Below are 22,238 nucleotides of genomic sequence, written 5' to 3'. Positions count from 1 at the left end.
AAGCATTCCCAGAGCTTATGGGGGACTGGTGACACCAGTCCCCAGCTCAGGAAACCCAGGACTGCCACGTCCATAACCAGCAAATGAATGCTGACCCACTGAGAGCACATTATCCCAGATGGAGAGTCACTGAAAAATGCCCAAGTAAGTGTGTCCAGACGCTTGTTGTTAATATTATATGTGAATGACTTGGTCCAGACTTTTTTGCAGTTGTCTGTAATGAAGTATGGTCTGAAAAAAATGCAGAAATATTCAGTCAGACCTTTACAGGATTTCAAAGTGGTGCAGGTATTGTCAACTTGCTGTAAGTGTATAGAAATGCACAAAGAAACTATAATATCCATGACTGACAATAAGCATTAGTCAATTCGCGCCTGACTGTAAGAATTTGCAGGGATATGAAATGGAATGATCACATTTGCTCAGTCACAGGTAAGGCAGGTGTCACAATTTGGTGTGGTGTCAGGATACTGGGAAAACAAAATCCATCAACAAAGGAGACAGCTTAAACATCACTTGTGCATCCCATCTTAGAATGTTGCTCAAATGTGACTCATCACATAGCGTCACAGAAATGCTAAATAACCTGAATTGGCAGACTTCTGAAGGTAAAGCAGATTATCCACGAAAGCCGACTTACAAAATTTCAAGAAGCAGTATTAAGTGAAGAATGCAGAGACGTTCTTTGCCGCATTATGCATCGTTCCTGTAGGAACTGGGAAGACAGAATTACATTAACAGCAGCACACACAAGAGCATTTGTGCTATCATTCTTCACATGCAATTAGAATGGGAAGAAATCCTAACACATGGTACTGTGCTATGTGCCATTGACACGTGCTTGTAGATGTAGAACTGTATTGATTTCATTAATTTTTCTGAATTATTGTATGTATCAATCTGTTCCATTGGTCATGTCAGAAAAATACCTTAGTTTCCACCTTGGATTGCTTGATCATTTTTTCTGATTTATATACACTCTACGATGAGAAAAAAAGATGCACCCAATGGAAATACCTGACTGAATTGGACAGAAATCATTAGATGTGATGTACAAAAGTATCTGGATACCCCCCAAAACACACGTTTTTCGTATTAGATGCATTGTGCTGCCAGCTACTGCCAGGTACTCCATATCAGCATCCTCAGCAGTTATCAGACATCGTGAAAGGGCAGAATCAGGCATTCCGCGGAACTCACAGACTTTGAACGTCATCATGTGATTGGGTGTCACTTGTGTCATATGTCTGTATGTGAGATTGCCGCATTCCTAAACATCCCTAGGTCCACTGTTTCCAATGTGATAGTGAAGTGGAAATGTGAAGGGACACATACAACACAAAAGCATACAGGCCAACCTTGTCTGTTGACTGACAGAGGGTCATCATGTGTAATAGGCAGACATCTATCCAGACCAACACACAGGAATTCCAAACTGCATCGGGATCCACTGCAAGTACTGTGACAGTTAGGTGGGAGGTGAGAAAACTTGGGCGTCACGGTCAAGCAGCTGCTCATAAGCCACACATCATGCCAGTAAATGCCAAACAATGCCTCACTTGGTGTAAGGAGCATAAACATTGAATGATTGAGCAGTGGAAAAATGTTGTGTGGAGTGATGAATCACGGTACACAATGTTGCGATCTGACAGCAGGGTGTGGGTATTACGAATGCACAGTGAACGTCATCTGCCAGGGTGTGTAGTGCCAACAGTAAAATTCGGAGGCAGTGGTGTTACGGTGTGGTCGTGTTTTTCATGGAGGGGGCTTGCACCCATTGTTGTTTTGCATGGCACTATCACAGCACAGGCCTACACTGATGTTGTGTCCACCCCTGGTAGCTGAACGGTCAGCGTGACGGATTGTCAGTCCTCTGGGCCCGAGAATTTTCTCCACCCAGCGATTGGGTGTTGTCCTGTCATCATCATCATCATCAGATCATCCTCATCGAATGCAGGTCACTGAAGTGGCATCAAATTGAAAGACTGACACCCAGTGAACAGTCTGCCCGATGTAACGCCCTAGCCATACGACTAAATAAAACACTGATGTTTTAAGCACCTCCTTGCTTCCCACTGTTGAAGAGCAATTAAGGGATGGCATTTGCATCTTTCAACACAATCGAGCACCTGTTCATAATGCATGGCCTGTGGCAGAGTGGTTACACAACAATAACATCCCTGTAATGGACTGGTCTGCACAGAGTCCTGACCTGAATCCTATAGCACACCTTTGGGATGTTTTGGAACGCCAACTTTGTGCCAGGCCTCACCGACCAACATCAATACCTCTCCTCAGTACAGCATGAAGAATGGGCTGCCATTCCTCACGAAACCCTCCAGCACCAGATTGAACATATGCCTGAGAGAGTGTAAGCTGTCATCAAGGCTAAGGGTGGGCCAACACCATATTGAATTCCAGCATTACCAATGAAGGGTGCCACGAAGTTTTAAGTCAATTTTATTCAGGTGTCCAGATACTTTTGATCACATGTACTTGTACAAACAAACAAATGATTACAATTCCACCAAAAATTTTGATGATTAATTCGAGAAAAAGAGCTTCACAAATTGAGCAAGTCAACAACATGCCGGTCCACCTCTGGCTCTTTGCAAGTAGTTATTGGGCTTGGCATTGACTGATATAGTTACCGGATGTCCTCTGAGGGATATTGTGACAAATTCTGACCAACTGGTGTGTTGATCATCAAATCCTGAGGCGGTTGGAGGACCCTGCTCATAATACTCCAAATGTTCTCAGTTGGGGAGAGATTAGGCAACTTTGCTGGCCAAGGCACTGTTTAGCAAGTGGTAGAAACACTCACTATGTGCAGGCAGGCATTATTTTGCTAAAATGTAAGTGCAGGATGGCTTGCCATGAAGGTCAACAGAACAAGGCGTAGAATATCACTGATGTATTGCTGTACTGTAAGTGTGCCACAGATGACAACCAAGGAGGTCCTGCTATGAAATGAAATGACACCCTGGACCATCACTTTGTGGTTGTCAGACCATATGGTGGTCAACAGTCGCGTTGGTATTCCACAAATGTCTGAGGTGCCCCCGGAGTCCAAGCCATTTTTGATTTGCTCAATTTCTTAAGCTATCTCTCTTAAATAAATATTCTATTTTTTCTGGAATTGTAATCATTTGTTTTTCTGTACATGTACATCATTTCTGCTGATTTCTTTCCCATTTGAATAATTCCTTCATGGTGCATCCTCCCCCCCCCCCTCCCCTCCTCTTAGAGTGTACTTTAGTGATGTGCTCCTTTTTAATGAATGGCTGCACAATATGCACATTTATCATGTCCCTACTGTCCTCCTCATTTTAATATGGACAAAAGTCACTGCCATTACTTTTGTCTACCTGCTTCTTGATCATAGTGACATTACTGCATTGTTGACTCTACTTGCATTCAGTTATATTCCATTTTTTATGAGTAAGAGCCAAATTGATGTGCATCTTCTACGGACTTTAATGATTTGGCTATTCTGACTTCAGTAACTGTATAGCGTATTGCTGCTCAAGCAGGCTCACAATTTCATAAGTTTCTGTAAGTGTTGTTTCCTACTCTGAAATTATTTCTCCACACATGTATCATGAAACTCAAACCCAACTAACGATTAATAGTGTACTTCTGTTCAGCTGAGTTTAGTGCCCACAAAGGAAACAACACCATTAATCAGTCATGCTGAGAAAACCTGAGAGATCACTTGCTACAAATTGTTCAGTTAACATTTATCTACCTGCAATAGGTAGCACCCTGCTTGGTGCATAGAACAAAAGTTACAATACTTTCTGTTTCTCTGCTAGACAATTGGCACAAAATTAAAAACTTTCAGTATATTTGTGACTGAAATACTACAGAGTGACTTTGTGTGTGTGTGTGTCTATATGAAAGACTTCAGCCTCTGTAAGTCACAGGATGTAAGAAGAGGAACAAAGGTGAAATATGTATTTTTAAATGTGTATTCTGTTTTTTTGAAAACTAAAAATAATATTTTATACATAAACATCAGTACATTAAACAACCTGTTTCTTGATTGATTTACAGATGCACAATTTCCCAACAAGTTTTAAAAATAGATCATTATTTCACGTTATACAGTGCAGTCACAGTGCCATTAAAGACACATTAATTGGCTTAGTAGTAGAAATATCACAAAAATCTATAAATCCTTTCAAAATGACAAATATACATCATGTTTCAGGTGTGACTAAAGTTTACTTTGTAAGGTTGTCAGCTCATGCCAGTAAGATGGTCTTTCAAATGTCTTAGGTTTCTGGAATAAATGTGTCTGTAGGTTTGGATATATTTTGCCATCTGACTTTCCTAGAACAGAATTCAGAATGAAATCTGGTGGAGCAATGGCATCTGCCAAAGAGACAGCGTTATTTTTAAGTTGAGCACACAGGTGCAGGATTCCCTCCTGTATCATCTCAGCTGCCTGGGGTCCTTTTGCATATCCCCCTGAAATTTAAAAGCAAAATAAATATCTGTAAGAAGTGCTGCACATCTTCAATTTACTTAAAGAACAGCACTATCGAACAACCAAAGACTGTTGTAATATACATGTATTCACTTGAAACCAGTTTTTGTCAAGCAAGCATCTGCCTGTGTCAGATTAACACCATATTAAAGGAAAGTTCTCTGGTGCCGAATAAATAATTCTTTTTAGTTAATATAACAGAGGGAAACATTCCACGTGGGAAAAATTATATATAAAAACAAAGATGAGGTCACTTACCGAACGAAAGCGCTGGCAGGTCGATAGACACACAAACAAACACAAACATACACACAAAATTCAAGCTTTCGCAACAAACTGTTGCCTCATCAGGAAAGAGGGAAGGAGAGGGGAAGACGAAAGGAAGTGGGTTTTAAGGGAGAGGGTAAGGAGTCATTCCAATCCCGGGAGCGGAAAGACTTACCTTAGGGGGAAAAAAGGACAGGTATACACTCGCACTCACGCACATATCCATCCACACATACACAGACACAAGCAGACATATTTAAAAGACAAAGAGTTTGGGCAGAGATGTCAGTCGAGGCAGAAGTGTAGAGGCAAAGAAGTTGTTGAAAGACAGGTGAGGTATGAGTGGCGGCAACTTGAAATTAGCGGAGGTTGAGGCCTGGCGGATGACGAGAAGAGAGGATATACTGAAGGGCAAGTTCCCATCTCCGGAGTTCGGATAGGTTGGTGTTGGTGGGAAGTATCCAGATAACCCAGACGGTGTAACACTGTGCCAAGATGTGCTGGCTGTGCACCAAGGCATGTTTAGCCACAGGGTGATCCTCATTACCCTCTGGCTCCTATCCTTGTAACCGCCCCCGATGCAAAACCTGTCCCATGCACCCTCCCACCACCACCTACTCCAGTCCTGTAACCCGGAAGGTGTACACGATCAAAGGCAGAGCCACGTGTGAAAGCACCCACGTGATTTACCAACTGACCTGCCTACACTGTGATGCATTCTCTGTGGGAATGACCAGCAACAAACTGTCCATTCGCATGAATGGACACAGGCAGACAGTGTTTGTTGGTAATGAGGATCACCCTGTGGCTAAACATGCCTTGGTGCACAGCCAGCACATCTTGGCACAGTGTTACACCGTCCGGGTTATCTGGATACTTCCCACCAACACCAACCTATCCGAACTCCGGAGATGGGAACTTGCCCTTCAGTATATCCTCTCTTCTCATCATCCGCCAGGCCTCAATCTCCGCTAATTTCAAGTTGCCGCCACTCATACCTCACCTGTCTTTCAACAACTTCTTTGCTCTACACTTCTGCCTCAACTGACATCTCTGCCCAAACTCTTTGTCTTTTAAATATGTCTGCTTGTGTCTGTATGTGTGGATGGATATGTGCGTGTGTGCGAGTGTATACCTGTCCTTTTTTCCCCCTAAGGTAAGTCTTTCCGCTCCCGGGATTGGAATGACTCCTTACCCTCTCCCTTAAAACCCACTTCCTTTTGTCTTCCCCTCTCCTTCCCTCTTTCCTGATGAGGCAACTGTTTGTTGCGAAAGCTTGAATTTTGTGTGTATGTTTGTGTTTGTTTGTGTGTCTATTGACCTGCCAGCGCTTTCGTTCGGTAAGTCACCTCATCTTTGTTTTTATATATAATTCTTTTTAGTTACATCATCTGCCACATATACATGCTTTTATTATCTCATAACTCTTTTGTCAATCTCCAAGAGTAAAAATCAAAAGTCCATTGCTGTGCTCAGCATACTGTCTGGCCAGACAGCATGCTGAAGAATGCAAGTTATAATTTAGTAGATGCATATTTCATATTTATTTGTCATTCACTGATCATTCACATGATATGACTTTTGGTGTGAGTACAATAATAAAATTTTACATTAAAAATTAGACATTTTATGTTACAGATTATAAACGTTTGCTTTAGGACATCACTTTATAATACACTCCTGGAAATTGAAATAAGAACACCGTGAATTCATTGTCCCAGGAAGGGGAAACTTTATTGACACATTCCTGGGGTCAGATACATCACATGATCACACTGACAGAACCACAGGCACATAGACACAGGCAACAGAGCATGCACAATGTCGGCACTAGTACAGTGTATATCCACCTTTCGCAGCAATGCAGGCTGCCATTCTCCCATGGAGACGATCGTAGAGATGCTGGATGTAGCCCTGTGGAACGGCTTGCCATGCCATTTCCACCTGGCGCCTCAGTTGGACCAGCGTTCGTGCTGGATGTGCACACCGCGTGACACGATGCTTCATCCAGTCCCAAACATGCTCAATGGGGGACAGATCCGGAGATCTTGCTGGCCAGGGTAGTTGACTTACACCTAGAGCACGTTGGGTGGCACGGGATACATGCGGACGTGCATTGTCCTGTTGGAACAGCAAGTTCCCTTGCTGGTCTAGGAATGGTAGAACGATGGGTTCAATGACGGTTTGGATGTACCGTGCACTATTCAGTGTCCCCTCAACGATCACCAGTGGTGTACAGCCAGTGTAGGAGATGGCTCCCCACACCATGATGCCGGGTGTTGGCCCTGTGTGCCTCGGTCGTATGCAGTCCTGATTGTGGCGCTCACCTGCACGGCGCCAAACACGCATACGACCATCATTGGCACCAAGGCAGAAGCGACTCTTATCGCTGAAGACGACACGTTGCCATTCGTCCCTCCATTCACGCCTGTCGCGACACCACTGGAGGCGGGCTGCACGATGTTGGGGCGTGAGCGGAAGACGGCCTAACGGTGTGCGGGACCGTAGCCCAGCTTCATGGAGACGGTTGCGAATGGTCCTCGCCGATACCCCAGGAGCAACAGTGTCCCTAATTTGCTGGGAAGTGGCGGTGCGGTCCCCTACGGCACTGCGTAGGATCCTACGGTCTTGGCGTGCATCCGTGCGTCGCTGCGGTCCGGTCCCAGGTCGACGGGCACGTGCACCTTCCGCCGACCACTGGCGACAACATCGATGTACTGTGGAGACCTCACGCCCCACGTGTTGAGCAATTCGGCAGTACGTCCACCCGGCCTCCCGCATGCCCACTGTACGCCCTCGCTCAAAGTCCGTCAACTGCACATACGGTTCACGTCCACGCTGTCGCGGCATGCTACCAGTGTTAAAGACTGCGATGGAGCTCCGTATGCCACGGCAAACTGGCTGACACTGACAGCGGCGGTGCACAAATGCTGCGCAGCTAGCGCCATTCGACGGCCAACACCACGGTTCCTGGTGTGTCCGCTGTGCCGTGCGTGTGATCATTGCTTGTACAGCCCTCTTGCAGTGTCCGGAGCAAGTATGGTGGGTCTGACACACCGGTGTCAATGTGTTCTTTTTTCCATTTCCAGGAGTGTAGAATTCTTCTACAAGGGATGTTCAATAAAGACTGGCACTGAATTTTTTTCCTTCCATTAAGTGCTTGCTTGTGACATCTCTCCACATGCTGTTACTCTACGTACTATAATCACTATTCACTAGAAATTTCACAGCGATAGCTCTGCCAGCTGTGTGTTGGCAGCCTGTGAGAGTGAAATATGTTTCATAATTGGCTCCAAATACTGTCATGGCTAATTTTCATGAACAGCATTATGCAATAAAGTTTTGTGTTCTCTTGAAGAAAAATGCTACCGAAACCTATAACAATCTGAAGACAGCATTTGGGGACTCTGCAATATCTCATCAAGCATGTTTTTGTTGGCCTCATCCTTTTGAAACTGGCTGGGAAAATGAATTACAGGGAGGAGCAGGTGCACCTGTTAATGCTGTAACAGAAATAACCTACGACACAGCAGGTATCATTATTTGTGATGACACAGCTCACTGTGAGACAGCTTACATACATTCTTGGAATATCATTTGGGAGCACGCACACAATTTCAAAAGAACATTTGAAAATGTTTGGGGTGTTTGTACAACTGATACTGTGACTGCTTACTCCACAGCAAAAGCAGGCTAGTGCCAATGTGTGCTAATCCACTGGGAATGAAGGCTTGTGTTGTGTAATGCTACTGGAAACAATGCATTGAGGACAAGGGACATGCTTGGTGGCAAATCATCATCACTGCTAATGAAGCATGGGTTTACTGATATGACAGAATGGATGCAAAATGGTCAATGCCTATCGCAAAAGGAGTGTGGAAGTCAATCAATAAGGCCACGATGTTAATTTTTTTTAATTACCAGGGGGTGGTGTGCACTCACACAGTTCCACAACACAGTACAGTCACTGCAGTTTACTATAAGAACATCATGAGCAATTGGTAAAGCACCACAGTTGACAAGGAACCTCACTGGTTAATAGAAGCTTCATCGTGACCATGCCAGGACATGCTGTTATCGAGTTCCTGACACAAACACACATCTCTATCGTAAAACACCTGTCTCATAATCCCAATCTTTCTGTGTGTGACTTTTTTCTTAACTCAATGGCCAAAAAGGAATTTATGGGATGCCATTTCAACAATGAGACCAGGACAGTGAAAGCTTTATAGGTGCCCCTAAAAGAGACGTCACATCATCCAGTAATGCAAAAGAGGTGACACAAGTGCACTGTGTTGGGGGAAGGAGAGGAGGACAAGGAGTATTTTGAGGGGGACAAAAGTCTTTATTGAATTCCCCTCATACTCTATAAACACAGCTGTCAATTAGGTTCTGTACATTCCTGTCAAAGGAAATGTATGTGTATGTGACAGATGCTGCAATTACAATCAGTTAAATCTTTGACAGTAAGGAATATTCCTTTAACTTGATGTAGTGTTAATCTGAAACTGGACTGATCGTAACTTGAACCTTAACCAGAACTACTTGTCTTAGTATAAGTATATATTATGATAGCTTTTGATGATTTCATGATGCCATTCATTTAAATCAAAATGAACAGTTTATGTGCACAATATTTAAGAATAAATAAATACAATAGTAGCCTGTATGTCTACTGAGTGTCAACAATATCAGATATTGAAGGTACTCTGCAGGATAAAGATCTATAGGAAAATAAATAAAATCCTGCAGCTGAAAAATGTTAAATGCCCAGCAAGAAATAATAACAAGATATTATTAACAAAAATATAATCTAATACCACCACTATCAGATTACATTGTATAAATAAATATGTGTGACAAGTATAAACACACAAAATCAGACTAGATGCACGCTATACAAAACAGATTAATGGTATTACAGTTAAAATTTTTCAATTATTAATTGATATAAATAGATTGTAGCAAAATAAAAGCTTTACTCTTAAAGGTGACTGTTCACAAACATCAGTTATTGTGCTGTGATGAAATGACATGGGAAGAAGCTCCATACATTTTTGTTTTCAGTAGGAAATCATTCCATTAAAGGATGACAGCTTTCCTTAATTTATTTATTTGTTGTCCCAATCTCACCACAATCCAAACCCTGAAACTACCGAGCACTATTTTCAGCTTTTCCACTAATATTGTGTCTGCACAATTAGTTAATTTATGCGCATTAAATGCAACAAATATTCTCAGTACTGGCAGTTCATAAAAATACAAAGTGACAGAATGACTGGCCAGTAATGCTGACATACACAACAGGCAGGTGCCTCCCTTCCCACAGACTGAGTGTCCTGCTCCTCCCCAAGCTATCCCCATTCCCTCTCTGAGGAAAGGCTATCCCCATTCCCTCTCTGAGGAAAGCACTGAGAGTCACAAGTTGTGCCCAGATAACTCATTCTGTAGAACTTTGGAAATGGGAATTTACTCTCCAACATATTCCCAGAAACCGCCATACCCCTGGAGTTAATGTTTACCAGCAAACCTCTCTTCCATTTGTTTATTCATATATTTTTTCCATTTTGTCTACTTATAGTATTTCTTATTTTGTCTTCTTTTTATGCTATTTCTCTGCTCCCCCCCCCCCCCGACCCCCCCCCCGCCCCCCCCCCCCGCCCCCCCCCCCCATTTCTCCTTTTTGCCCATTTACTCTCCCTTTTCCTTCTGTCTCTTTATCTCTTTTTCCTCTTTATATCTTTCTCTCTCTCCCTTGTTTTTCCATATTTTCTCCTTTTGATTAGTGCACTATTAATTTCACTTCTCATTTATCTTCCTCCCATTCCATTTTTATTTATAACTCCGACCTGTAGCAGCCACAGAAACTACCAATGTACTATCTCTGACTTCCTGTTCTCTCTGATAACTCCCCTTCATCTTTATCACATCTTTCCTCTCTCTATCTGAGGGGTAAGGAACATGTCCCCTTTTCCAAAACCTTTCCCTCTTTCCTATCTGATGGAGGAGCTAATTATTATGAAAGGTAGGAACAGTTTTTTTCTACTTTTGACATATTTATTGGTGGTTCTGGAATTTCGCCTCCTGAAGGTAAGTAATAGCATTGAGGCACCATTGTTCAACTCTTATCCTGCACAAAGTGTTCCTCTTCATCAATCCCTCATAACACTCAGACCCTGCCTAAATGACCTTTTCACTTTGACACATCCCTCTAAACCGCTACCAACCCTTCACTTAATCCAGAGCCAAAACAATCCTAGAACACTGTTGTTAATCTTTCCACCAAATTCCTCAGCTCCACAGAAGTTTCAGTCCTATGCAGAGGCCTCACCATCAGCCCTACACCAAAATTTATCCATTTGGACTTGTTGAAGACCTAATCTGCTTCTTCTGATCCCTGAAATGGAAACACTTCTTTGCCACCAACCCCTCCAGCCAAAGCCAACCTAATCCGAACACTGAGCACTGTCTCTCCCAGTTCAAACCACCGTCCAACCATTATAACTCCTACCATCCCACCTAACCATGCTCTCTGGAATTCCTTACCTCCAACTTGGCTTCACCATTCTTCTCAAAGTCCCTATCTAAGAATATCAACCTTCCAGCAGAAGAAAGGACAGCCATACACAACCTCAAAACCGATCCTTACCTAATCATCCTACCTGGGGACAAAAGTTCCATCACTGTTGGTGACTACCTGCCAGTTGTCTGACTCCTTCACCTACTAACTCGGCCAGTGTGATCCCCATCCAAGAAGTCCAACATAACCTCCAATCCCTGCTTAAAGCATTAGGTTCTTTGCAGAACCTGTCCTCTTCTTCACCATTCCTGTGTCACTCCACACACCTAAATCCACCCTGGACACCCTACTGTAGCTTGTTATTGTGCCCCCACTAAAAGAATTTCAGCCCTCATTGAGCAAAACTTCCAACAGATTGCCAAAAATCTAGCCTCCTGTGCCAAAGATACCAACCACTTTCTTCATCAACTCTCCACCATCCCCACCCCTTTACCTCACAGATCCCTGATTATCACTGTTGATTCCATTTCACTATACACTAATATGCCTCATGCCCATGATCTTGTTGCTGCTGAGTACTCTCTCTCCCAACATCCTTCAGACTCCAAACCCACAACCTCATTCTTCATACAACTTACTAACTTTATCCTAACACACAGCTTCTTCTTCTCTGAAGGAAGGGAAAATATACAGACAAATTTGTGGCACAGCCATGGACACCCACAAAACATCCTACTATGCTGACCCATTTATATGCCATCTAGTGGAGACCTTCCCAGTCTCCCAAACCCCAGTCTGGTTCAGATTCACTGACCATATCTCTATGATCTGGTCTCAAGGCCGAGATACCCTATCCTCATTCCTTAACAAGCTCAGCACCTTCTCTCTCATCTGCTTCACCTGGTCTTCCTCAATCTAGTGTGCCATTTTCTGGATGTTGACCTCCTCCTTTCTGATGTAGATGGACACCTCTGTCCACATTAAACCCACCCACTACCTGCATCTTGACAGCTGCCATCTTTTCCACACCAAAAAATCCCTCCTATGCATCCTGGCCACCTGGGGACGGCATGTCTGCAGTGACAAGAACTCCCATGCCCAGTACACAAAGGGCTCCACAGTCAGGCAGTATGCCCCCCAGACCTAGGCCACAAACAGATTTCCCATGCCTTATTGTCACACATCCCCAATCCTCACATCACCCTCCAGAGCAGCTAGAGATAGTGGTCATGTATGTGTGAAGTTGCATGAGTGTGTGTGCATTTTTCCTGTAGAAGGCTTTGGCCAAAAGCTTACGTGTAACAGTCTCTTCGTCATGCCTATCTGCAACTCAAAATCTCATCTTTAGGGTGAGTGACACTCTATCCTTTTCATGATATGGTTGATGTTTCAAACTGAACTTTCCATTGTTTCACAATGGTATTGAGTGATATAGGAATGGTTTATCAGGGTGTACACACAGACAAGAAAGAAAAAAAAATCCCAGTTTTTTTCCTAATATAATACACTCTACCCTGGGTGTAAGTATATTTTTTCGATGTTAAGTAACAATATACTTTCTCTTGGAGGTGTATAACTTATTAATTCCTGAATGGCAAAGGTTTTATACACTGATGGAGAACTTCTCAGTACTTTAGTAAATGAAACCCAGCAAAAAACAACGCATTTGGACAGCTCTCTGATGTGCAGCAAAATGTGGACTGCTTACATGTTCTGTAGAGCACTTCAACTTTTCCAAACAATGTCCAATTACATGTGAAATTGCTGAAGAACTCACCTCACACTCTTTTTTAAAGTATAATTATACTTTTTGCCATTGTTATTGTATAATTTGTATTCTACAAAAGAACTAAAATAAAATATGAAACACTAACCTGAAAGCTCAGTCTTTTTTAGTGTGTGTTACCCTTTAAGACATATCAAACACAATAGTACCAGTAAAATTTTAAATTATGACATAAATGGCTGGTCTCCTGGGTCTGAAATTTGTCTAAGTACCTGGTCCTCAAAGTGTTAACTTTTGAGTGAGAGTAAAACACTCCATGATTTAAGAAGTTCATTGCACATTCTCGCACATAACACAATTCATCTCGCATAAAAGTAAATTTTCTTTGAAAGTAACACTTGTCAAACCACCATTCAAAACACTTTCCCACTCCTTTTAGAAATGTAAAGGGTAATGATGACATGCTCATCAAAAGCAGTTTGTTGTTATGAAGTATTGCATAATCTTTGTCCTAAAGCCTTTCACTCATTTTGCTGTCAGCAAATGCTTGTTTGTGGACTGTGTTTTTTCTTGTTGTTAATGGCACATTTCCTTCAAAAATAAAGTTTTATATTGGTGTCATTCTTTTGCTTGTATTTTATTGCTGCAGTATTATTCTGCAGTAGCAGGTTGAATTAAAATTCTTTGTTAGAATATCAGTTCTTACCAGTTCTTATATGTTTAATAACATCAACCTCATATATAAAGATAATATACATTTTATGTGTTTGATAACTTCAACCTTCTATACAGAGAGATCAACAGCACAAATTCTAGACAGTGATAATAGTTGGTCAGCTACTATCAAATACAGTTTGCTGTAAAACTTGCATTTATCAATTCTTCCATACTGCTGTGGTCACTGTGGAAATTCTGATGGCATCAGAGTCTCATGAGGATTCTATGTCTACTCAATAGGCTGTTTTCACCACTTGATGAGTTTTTCAATCTCTGTCAAAATTCTTGACTGTGATGCCAACTGTCTTACCATCCCTCTGTATTTTGCAGTTATTTGGTGTCCTTCACACATTATATATAAGGTAGCCTCTAGTGGAAGCCTAACAACAATATATATCCACTTACTTTCATTAGCAAACCACACTGTATTCAAAATCAGGTCTAGCTTATTCTTTTCCAGTTGGCCATTAGTGCTGTTACGTTTGTAACTGCTTGCTAATTGGAATTCATTGTTGGGTTTCAATAATATTTTGAAGTCTCCTACCTGGTGCATGAAAATTAATGGTCATATAATTTAAAAACCATCATGTCGCTGTACTGTAATGGTCTTAATGACGAGCTGCATGCTACTTCCTTCCTTACATCAAATGTGACAAATTTCATGAAGTACCATGTTAAACCCCACCCCCAAACCATAGTACTTGCAATGATGGGGTGAGTTGCATTTCTGAACAATACAATAGCTGTACCATAGGTTCAACCACATAAGAAGAGTTTCTGTGAGGAGGCCAGACTAACATATGGTACATGAAAAAGGGGCAGCGGCCTTTTTGTTAGCTGCAGGGGCAAAAGTGTGGGTGATTGACTGATCTGGCCTTGTAATATTAGCCACTATGTTTCTCATAGATATGCAGCTCCACTGTGTGGCTTTATGATAATGGCATCTTCCTGAGAAATATATTTTGAAGGTAAAATAGTCCCCCCATAAGGACCTCCAGGGGGGACTACTCAGGAGGATGTTATCAGGATATTTGAAACTGATGTTCTGTAGGTAGGTTACAGAACTGGAAAAAAGAAATGCAGGGGCTTAAGTAAAGTATAATGGGAATTACTGAAAGCTGATAGCAGGAGGAACAGAATTTTTGGTCAGGTTATCAACAAAAATTCAAGTAGGGATAGCACCAGAATAGACCTGATAATGAATAAGAAAATAAGAATGTTAGTAAATTAACACTCAACAACATATTATCATAGCCAAGATACATACAAATCACAGAAATACAAGTTTATGTGCTTACTTGATCCACAGAAGATGAAAAGATTGAAAAAATATATGGTAGGATGAAAAAATAATTCAGGTAGTCAAGAGAGACAAAAACTTAATTGTAGTGGGGGACTAGGATTTGATGGTGGAAAACATAATAATAATAATAATAATAATAATAATAACAACAGAACATGGACTAGGGAGAAAGAAATGAAAAGGGAAGCAACATGGTCGAATTTGTCTCAGTTTAATCCTTGTTAATACAGGGTGTTTCAAAAATGACCGGTATATTTGAAACGGCAATAAAAACCAAACGAGCAGCGATAGAAATACACCGTTTGCTGCAATATGCTTGGGACAACAGTACATTTTCAGGCGGACAAACCTTCGAAATTACAGTAGTTACAATTTTCAACAACAGATGGCGCTGCAAGTGATGTGAAAGATATAGAAGACAACGCAGTCTGTGGGTGCGCCATTCTGTACGTCGTCTTTCTGCTGTAAGCGTGTGCTGTTCACAACGTGCAAGTGTGCTGTAGACAACATGGTTTATTCCTTAGAACAGAGGATTTTTCTGGTGTTGGAATTCCACCGCTTAGAACACAGTGTTGTTGCAACAAGACGAAGTTTTCAACGGAGGTTTAATGTAACCAAAGGACCGAAAAGTGATACAATAAAGGATCTGTTTGAAAAATTTCAACGGACTGGGAACGTGACGGATGAACATGCTGGAAAGGTAGGGCGACCGCGTACGGCAACCACAGAGGGCAACGCGCAGCTAGTGCAGCAGGTGATCCAACAGCGGCCTCGGGTTTCCGTTCGCCGTGTTGCAGCTGCGGTCCAAATGACGCCAACATCCACGTATCGTCTCATGCGCCAGAGTTTACACCTCTATCCATACAAAATTCAAACGCGGCAACCCCTCAGCGCCGCTACCATTGCTGCACGAGAGACATTCGCTAACGATATATTGCACAGGATTGATGACGGCGATATGCATATGGGCAGCATTTGGTTTACTGACGAAGCTTATTTTTACCTGGATGGCTTCGTCAATAAACAGAACTGGCGCATATGGGGAACTGAAAAGCCCCATGTTGCAGTCCCATCGTCCCTGCATCCTCAAAAAGTACTGGTCTGGGCCGCCATTTCTTCCAAAGGAATCATTGGCCCATTTTTCAGATCTGAAACGATTACTGCATCACGCTATCTGGACATTCTTCGTGAATTTGTGACGGTACAAACTGCCTTAGATGACACTGCGAACACCTCGTGGTTTATGCAAGATGGTGCCCGGCCACATCGCACGGCCGACGTCTTTAATTTCCTGAATGAATATTTCGATGATCGTGTGATTGCTTTGGGCTATCCGAAACATACAGGAGGCAGCATGGATTGGCCTCCCTATTCGCCAGACATGAATCCCTGTGACTTCTTTCTGTGGGGACACTTGAAAGACCAGGTGTACCGCCAGAACCCAGAAACAATTGAACAGCTGAAGCAGTATATCTCATCTGCATGTGAAGCCATTCTGCCAGGTTTCGGGTAATTTCATTCAGAGACTACGCCATATTATTGCTACGCATGGTGGATATGTGGAAAATATCATACTATAGAGTTTCCCAGACCGCAGCGCCATATGTTGTTGAAAATTGTAACTACTGTAATTTTGAAAGTTTGTCTGCCTGAAAATGTACTGTTGTCCCAAGCATATTGCAACAAACGGTGTATTTCTATCGCTGCTCATTTAGTTTTTATTGCCGTTTCAAATATACCGGTCATTTTTGAAACACCCTGTATTTAGTTTAATAATCACGAAAGAAAATTATAAATGTGGAAGAGACCTGCAGACACTGGGATGTGTCAAACAGATTATGTAATAGCATGAAAGATGTCAAATAAGCAGATTTTCCACTGTAAAATTTTTCCAAGCACAGATGTGGAGTCTGACCATGATTAATTGGTTGTGCATTGCAGATTCAAACTGAAGAAATTGCAGAAAAGTAAAAAATTAAGGAGATGAGATCTGGATACGTGGAAAGAACTAGAGGTTGCTGACAGTTTCAATGAGAACTGTAAACAATGATGGACTGAAATAGGGAAAAGGAAAACAACAAAAGACAAATGATAAGCTTTGAGAGACGAAATAATGATGTCAAAAGAGGATCAAATAGGCAAAGAAAAACAAGGCCCAGCAGGTATTCTTGGATAACACATGAGATATACAATTTATCTGATAAAAGGAGAAAATATAAAAATGCAGCACATGAAGCTGATGTATGGGAACACAGACATGTGGAAAAATGAGACTGACCGAAAACACAAAACAGTAAAGTGGTAAAGGCTATGGAGAAAGGAGAGCTCTAAAAGAACATATGGTTAGGGGAAAGATAGATGCCATCTACAGGAAAATTAAAGAGGGCTATACAAATATTAAGAGGTCAGAATACAAGCACATACTATGAAAAAAAGGGAAGGCTGAAAGCGAAAAGGAACATATAAATGAACTTTGCAAGAGAAACAAACTTAAAGACAATATTATGGACAGGGGACATGAAGGAGATGAAAAGGAAATGGGAGATATGATACAGTGAGAGGCATTTGACAGATCACTGAAATACCAAGTCGAAACAAAGCATCTGTACTAGATTACATTCCCTCAGACTCAAAGAAGAATGTAATAATACCAATTTCAAAGTGCACAGGTCTAACAGAATATTATTGAACTATTGGTTTAATAAGTCATGGTTGAAAACAATGGCATAAATTATTTACAGAATACTGGAACAACTGGCAGAAACCAGCCTGTGGGAGATCATCAGTTTGGATTCTAGATAAATGTAGAAACGTGCAAGGAAATAAATGATGATTACCTTAGAATGTAGGTTAAAGAAAGGCAAACCTACATTTAGAGCATTTTAATAATGTTGACTGGAATACATTCTTTACATTCTGAAGGTAGCCAGGATAAAATGCTTGGAGCAAAAGGTAATTTACATCTTGTGCAGAAACCAGACTGTGGTTATGAGTATAAGGACAGCAGAGGGAAGCTTTAAATGTGAACTACATGAGCCAGCATTGTACACAATCTCAATGTTATGTGCATTGAGCACTCAGTCAAGGAAACTGAAGATAAATTCGTCATGAGAATCAAAGTTCAGGGAGAAGAAATAAAAACTTTGTCTTTTGCCATTGGAATTGTAATTATATCAGAGGCAGCAAAGGATATGGAGGAGCAGATGAATAGAATGCATAGGATCTTGAAAAAGACATTATACTATGAACATAAAAATAGGCATAATATAATGTAGCTAAATTAAATCAGGTGATGTTGAGGTATAAGGAAATGAGACTTTATAGTTTGAATAACACAGCTTTGCAAAATCATATCATGGAAAATCTTGGACAGCATGACAACAATATGAACTAGGTGATTGCTGTTCACCACATAGAGGAAGCATCTAGATATTATCAGCAAACAAATGAAGATGATGTATTGTTGCCTATGGGAAGTGTTGATGCATGGTGGGAGACAGGATGATGGGCTGCTAGGTGCAGCAGCATTGGGATGTAGTGCTGCTAGTAGCAGGCAGGGGAGGGGGGGGGCGGAGGAGGGGGGGGGGGGGGAGGGAGAAGCATAGAAAGGGAAAGGACAGTGCAGGTGTGCTAGTGGGACAGAGAGAATGTGTGGGGCTGGACTGGGAGTGTGGAAGGGGTTAGAGGTATGCTGAAGACAGGTACTACAGTGGTATTCCTCTGTCCACCCAGCCTATGTAATATCCTTGTCTGTCCCTATTCCACCACTGCTCGCAATCTCTTGCCCTGTGGCTCATATCTGCCCAACAGACTGAGGTGCATGACCTGTCCAGTACATCCTCCCAGTATCACCTACTCCAATTCTGGCACAAGCATCTCCTTCCTCAGCAAAAGGTAGAGTCAACAGTTAACACAACCAGGTGGATCTACAAACTCCAGCATTCTACATGGGTATGCTCCAACCACTGTGGGACACTTTACAAGCATATGACAACAAACAAGCTGTCTGTCCACATGAGCAACCACCGCCAAACTGTGGCCAAGAGACAGCTTGACCACCCAGTTGACCACCCAGTTCCAGAGCATGCTACCCAACATGGTGTGTTCGACTTTGACTGCCTTACAGCCTGTGCTGTCTGTATCCTTCTACTGACATCAAATTTTCTGAATGAAGCTGGTGGGAATTCTCCCCACAAGATATCCTTCATTCCCGTAACCCTTCTGGCCTCAACCTTAGCTATTTCCTGTCCTCCATGTATCTCTACCCTCCACTCCATTCCCATACATGCCTTCTGCCCATCAGCACATCCACATAGTCTTTTCCCCTTCTCTAGTTTCCTCTTCTCCGTACCCCAGCACAGTCTCCCAATGTTGCATATACCGGCCTGCCATCCTTGTTCCCGCCAAGTCCCTGCCATCTACTTCCACAAGCGGCACTACCCCCACACCTACCCTAATATCCCTTCACTTTACTGCCCCATGCCTCTCATGTACCCTCACTAGAAACTGCAGCCAAGATCGCTGCTCACAATGGACACATTCACAGTCTGCTCTTACCTCCTGGAGACGACATTGGCCACACGTGTGTGAGTCATGTGTGTTTGTGTGTGTACAGTTGTGTTTTATCTACATCTGACAGAGGAGTTAGTCTGACAACTGATAATATCTAACAGTCTTTTTTCAATGTGCCAGCCTGTCATTCAGTGCCTCCTATGTGTGGTGAGTAGCAATCTGTGCATTTCATACTATTAAAACAATGGAAACTCCAGGTTGGAATATCAACAATATAAGGTAAAAGATAAGATTCCTACTGACTGTAAAGATGACACATTGAGTTGCAGACAGGCACAATGAAAAGACTGACACACATTTAGCTTTTGGCCAAAACCTTCTTCAGAAAAGGAAACAAACACACATTCATTCATGCAGGCAAGCACACCTCACACACACGATTTGCCATCTCTGGCAGCTGGAACTTGACTGCATTTATGGAGGGAAATGACTGAAGGGGAGTCAAAGTTTTATCTACAATGGTGAAATTAGCAATGGAGTTTCCATGTGAGCAAAAGGTACACTCTGGCATAGCCACTCACACAAAACTATGATGACATCAAGATGAGCACGTAGGTATACACCTACAATAACACACTTAAAACATTTGGTGCTTTTCTTCTAAACTTCATTACAACTTTTGACCTGCTGCCACAAAAATAGATTTCACATCTTAACTGAACCGAGTCATGAGTCCCATCCTAGCAATGCCAGTACTGCTTTAATTAGTTCACACACAGATGACTCACACATTCATGGAAGTACTGGCTGAAGCAGCTTCTAGCTGGAATTGTCACGTTACTTGCTGTGAATATTACAAATTTTTATTTAAAAAACAACAGTAAAATATGGGTAAACTATAATTTGTATGTATTACATCTGTAATAGGGGATTCAGTCTTGGGTCACCTTACTATGCCCAAAGGGAGAAGTTGTTCAGGCACAAAAAATATATGATGACGAACAGTGGTACAACACACCTGGAAAATGAGTCAGTAAATGATGATGGTGTAGATTTCTTGTATTAAAAAATATTTTTAAATTCTTCCACAGTCACAAATGCACATTGATTTTTCCCCCAAACGTTGGGGAAAAAAGATACTTGTGGAAGAGCTGCAGCTGTGGCTCAGAGATATAGCCTAGATACCTGTCACAAGTAATTGTCAGGCTCCTGTTTGCTGCAATACAAAATCACAATGCACTGAAGGAACATACAGTTTACAAAGTTTTGGTGAAGATCAACTGGGCAGTTATATGAGATGTCGATCGTTTTTCAGTTTCATACTGCTGACTTAATATTCACCATTTGTTCACTTCAGTTCCATTTCCATCCATGCAACAAAGGCCTGAGGATCACATAAATAAATAGATAACCATATTAAATAGGAAACAATTTCCTAATATTATGCAAAATATTATTTATTTGATCACAAATAAGCTTTCAGTTTCTTAGTGCAAACACTAATAAATGACACATTATCTACACAGAAGATACAAAAAATGATGACTTATAGTGTGTTTATGAAGGAAAGTATTATATTTCTTTGTATATCTTATCCTTGCTATCCCTTGGCCTCTCAATCCCCTGTCTGTTTGTACAGCCACTACAGACACCAGCCACGACTACTGCTCACTACAGTCTGATCTCAGCACCTAAAAATGATGGTGGCCATGTGTACATGAGTAATGAATGTGTGAATGTCTGTGTGGTTTTCTAAATCTGACAAATAACTTTTTTTTTGTGTGGCTGTCGGCCTGTCAGAGCCTCCTCTTTATGGAGAACAGCAATTTACCCTAACTAATACTGCTGTCATTCCAAACTATATTACTTGTATTGGCAAGTCTCCTATATGTGAAATCAATCATTTATGTATTTACATAATGAGATAATAAAAGTTTGATCAATTCTGCATTGCTGAAACTGGTTATGATTGTTATCATATTATGTGACTGTGTTTAAAATAAAAGGAAGTGTATAATACATTGATCACTCTTCATCAGAGACAGAACATACATTTCCAGTTACAGAACAATTTGCAAATGGAAGTTCAGAAAAAGGATCTAAGACTCTGAGTCATCAGATGATGTGTGACTGACTCTGATTTCACAATGTAAGGACATCAGAGGCAGAACCCCATTCTTACTATCTAAACATGAGACTGAAAAACGTTTCACTGAAAGTGATTTGTGCCTTACCTTGATAAAGAACTGTTGTGTGTTTCTCTAAGCTCCATGTTCCATACAAGGAACACAGTTTTGTTAGGGCTTCCCTGAGTGCAGGTTCAACACTGTCTGATGAAGCATAGGCCCAAAACTTTGAAAGAATAAAATGCTGTAACACAAGAATTTTTACTGCATTGAGGATCAAAGAAAAACAAAATGAACATCTAGTACACAATACATACACATATTTGAAATGCCCATGTTTAGAAAAAAAGGAAGGGGTCATGAGAATGTGACTTACACTTGTTTTACAATGGTTGAGCTAAAGTGCTTTTGGTAAGGAGCTTAATACTGACATCATTTCTACACATAGAAGATGTTGTAAATGTTGACTGAAATAATATTAAAATCTGAACAGATGTAAAATCATTGTTACTATTTCTAAGTAAAGAATTTACTGATTTAAATAATTTCTCTTTTTCTGGTTAGCATTTTTGATA

The 22,238-nt window shown here is 41.5% G+C and overlaps 1 protein-coding gene across 3 annotated transcripts in view; it reads right to left on the bottom strand.

Moving 5' to 3' along the window:
• Positions 1–4,104: 4,104 nt before the first annotated feature.
• Positions 4,105–22,238, bottom strand: part of LOC124795520 (peroxisomal acyl-coenzyme A oxidase 3-like) — a 342,519-nt gene continuing 324,385 nt past the window's right edge. For all 3 annotated transcript variants that reach the window (XM_047259589.1, XM_047259591.1, XM_047259590.1), the window contains exons 13-14: positions 21,772–21,907; positions 4,105–4,473 (exon numbers count right to left, since the gene is read on the bottom strand). In XM_047259589.1, coding sequence (XP_047115545.1) covers positions 4,220–4,473; positions 21,772–21,907 — 390 coding nt within the window. In that variant the 3' untranslated portion in view covers positions 4,105–4,219. The remainder of the gene's footprint in view (positions 4,474–21,771; positions 21,908–22,238) is intronic.

This window comes from Schistocerca piceifrons, chromosome 4 (assembly GCF_021461385.2).
Source record: "Schistocerca piceifrons isolate TAMUIC-IGC-003096 chromosome 4, iqSchPice1.1, whole genome shotgun sequence".
In the NCBI taxonomy this organism is placed as follows: domain Eukaryota; kingdom Metazoa; phylum Arthropoda; class Insecta; order Orthoptera; family Acrididae; genus Schistocerca; species Schistocerca piceifrons.
This window is presented reverse-complemented; position numbering and strand designations above follow the sequence as displayed.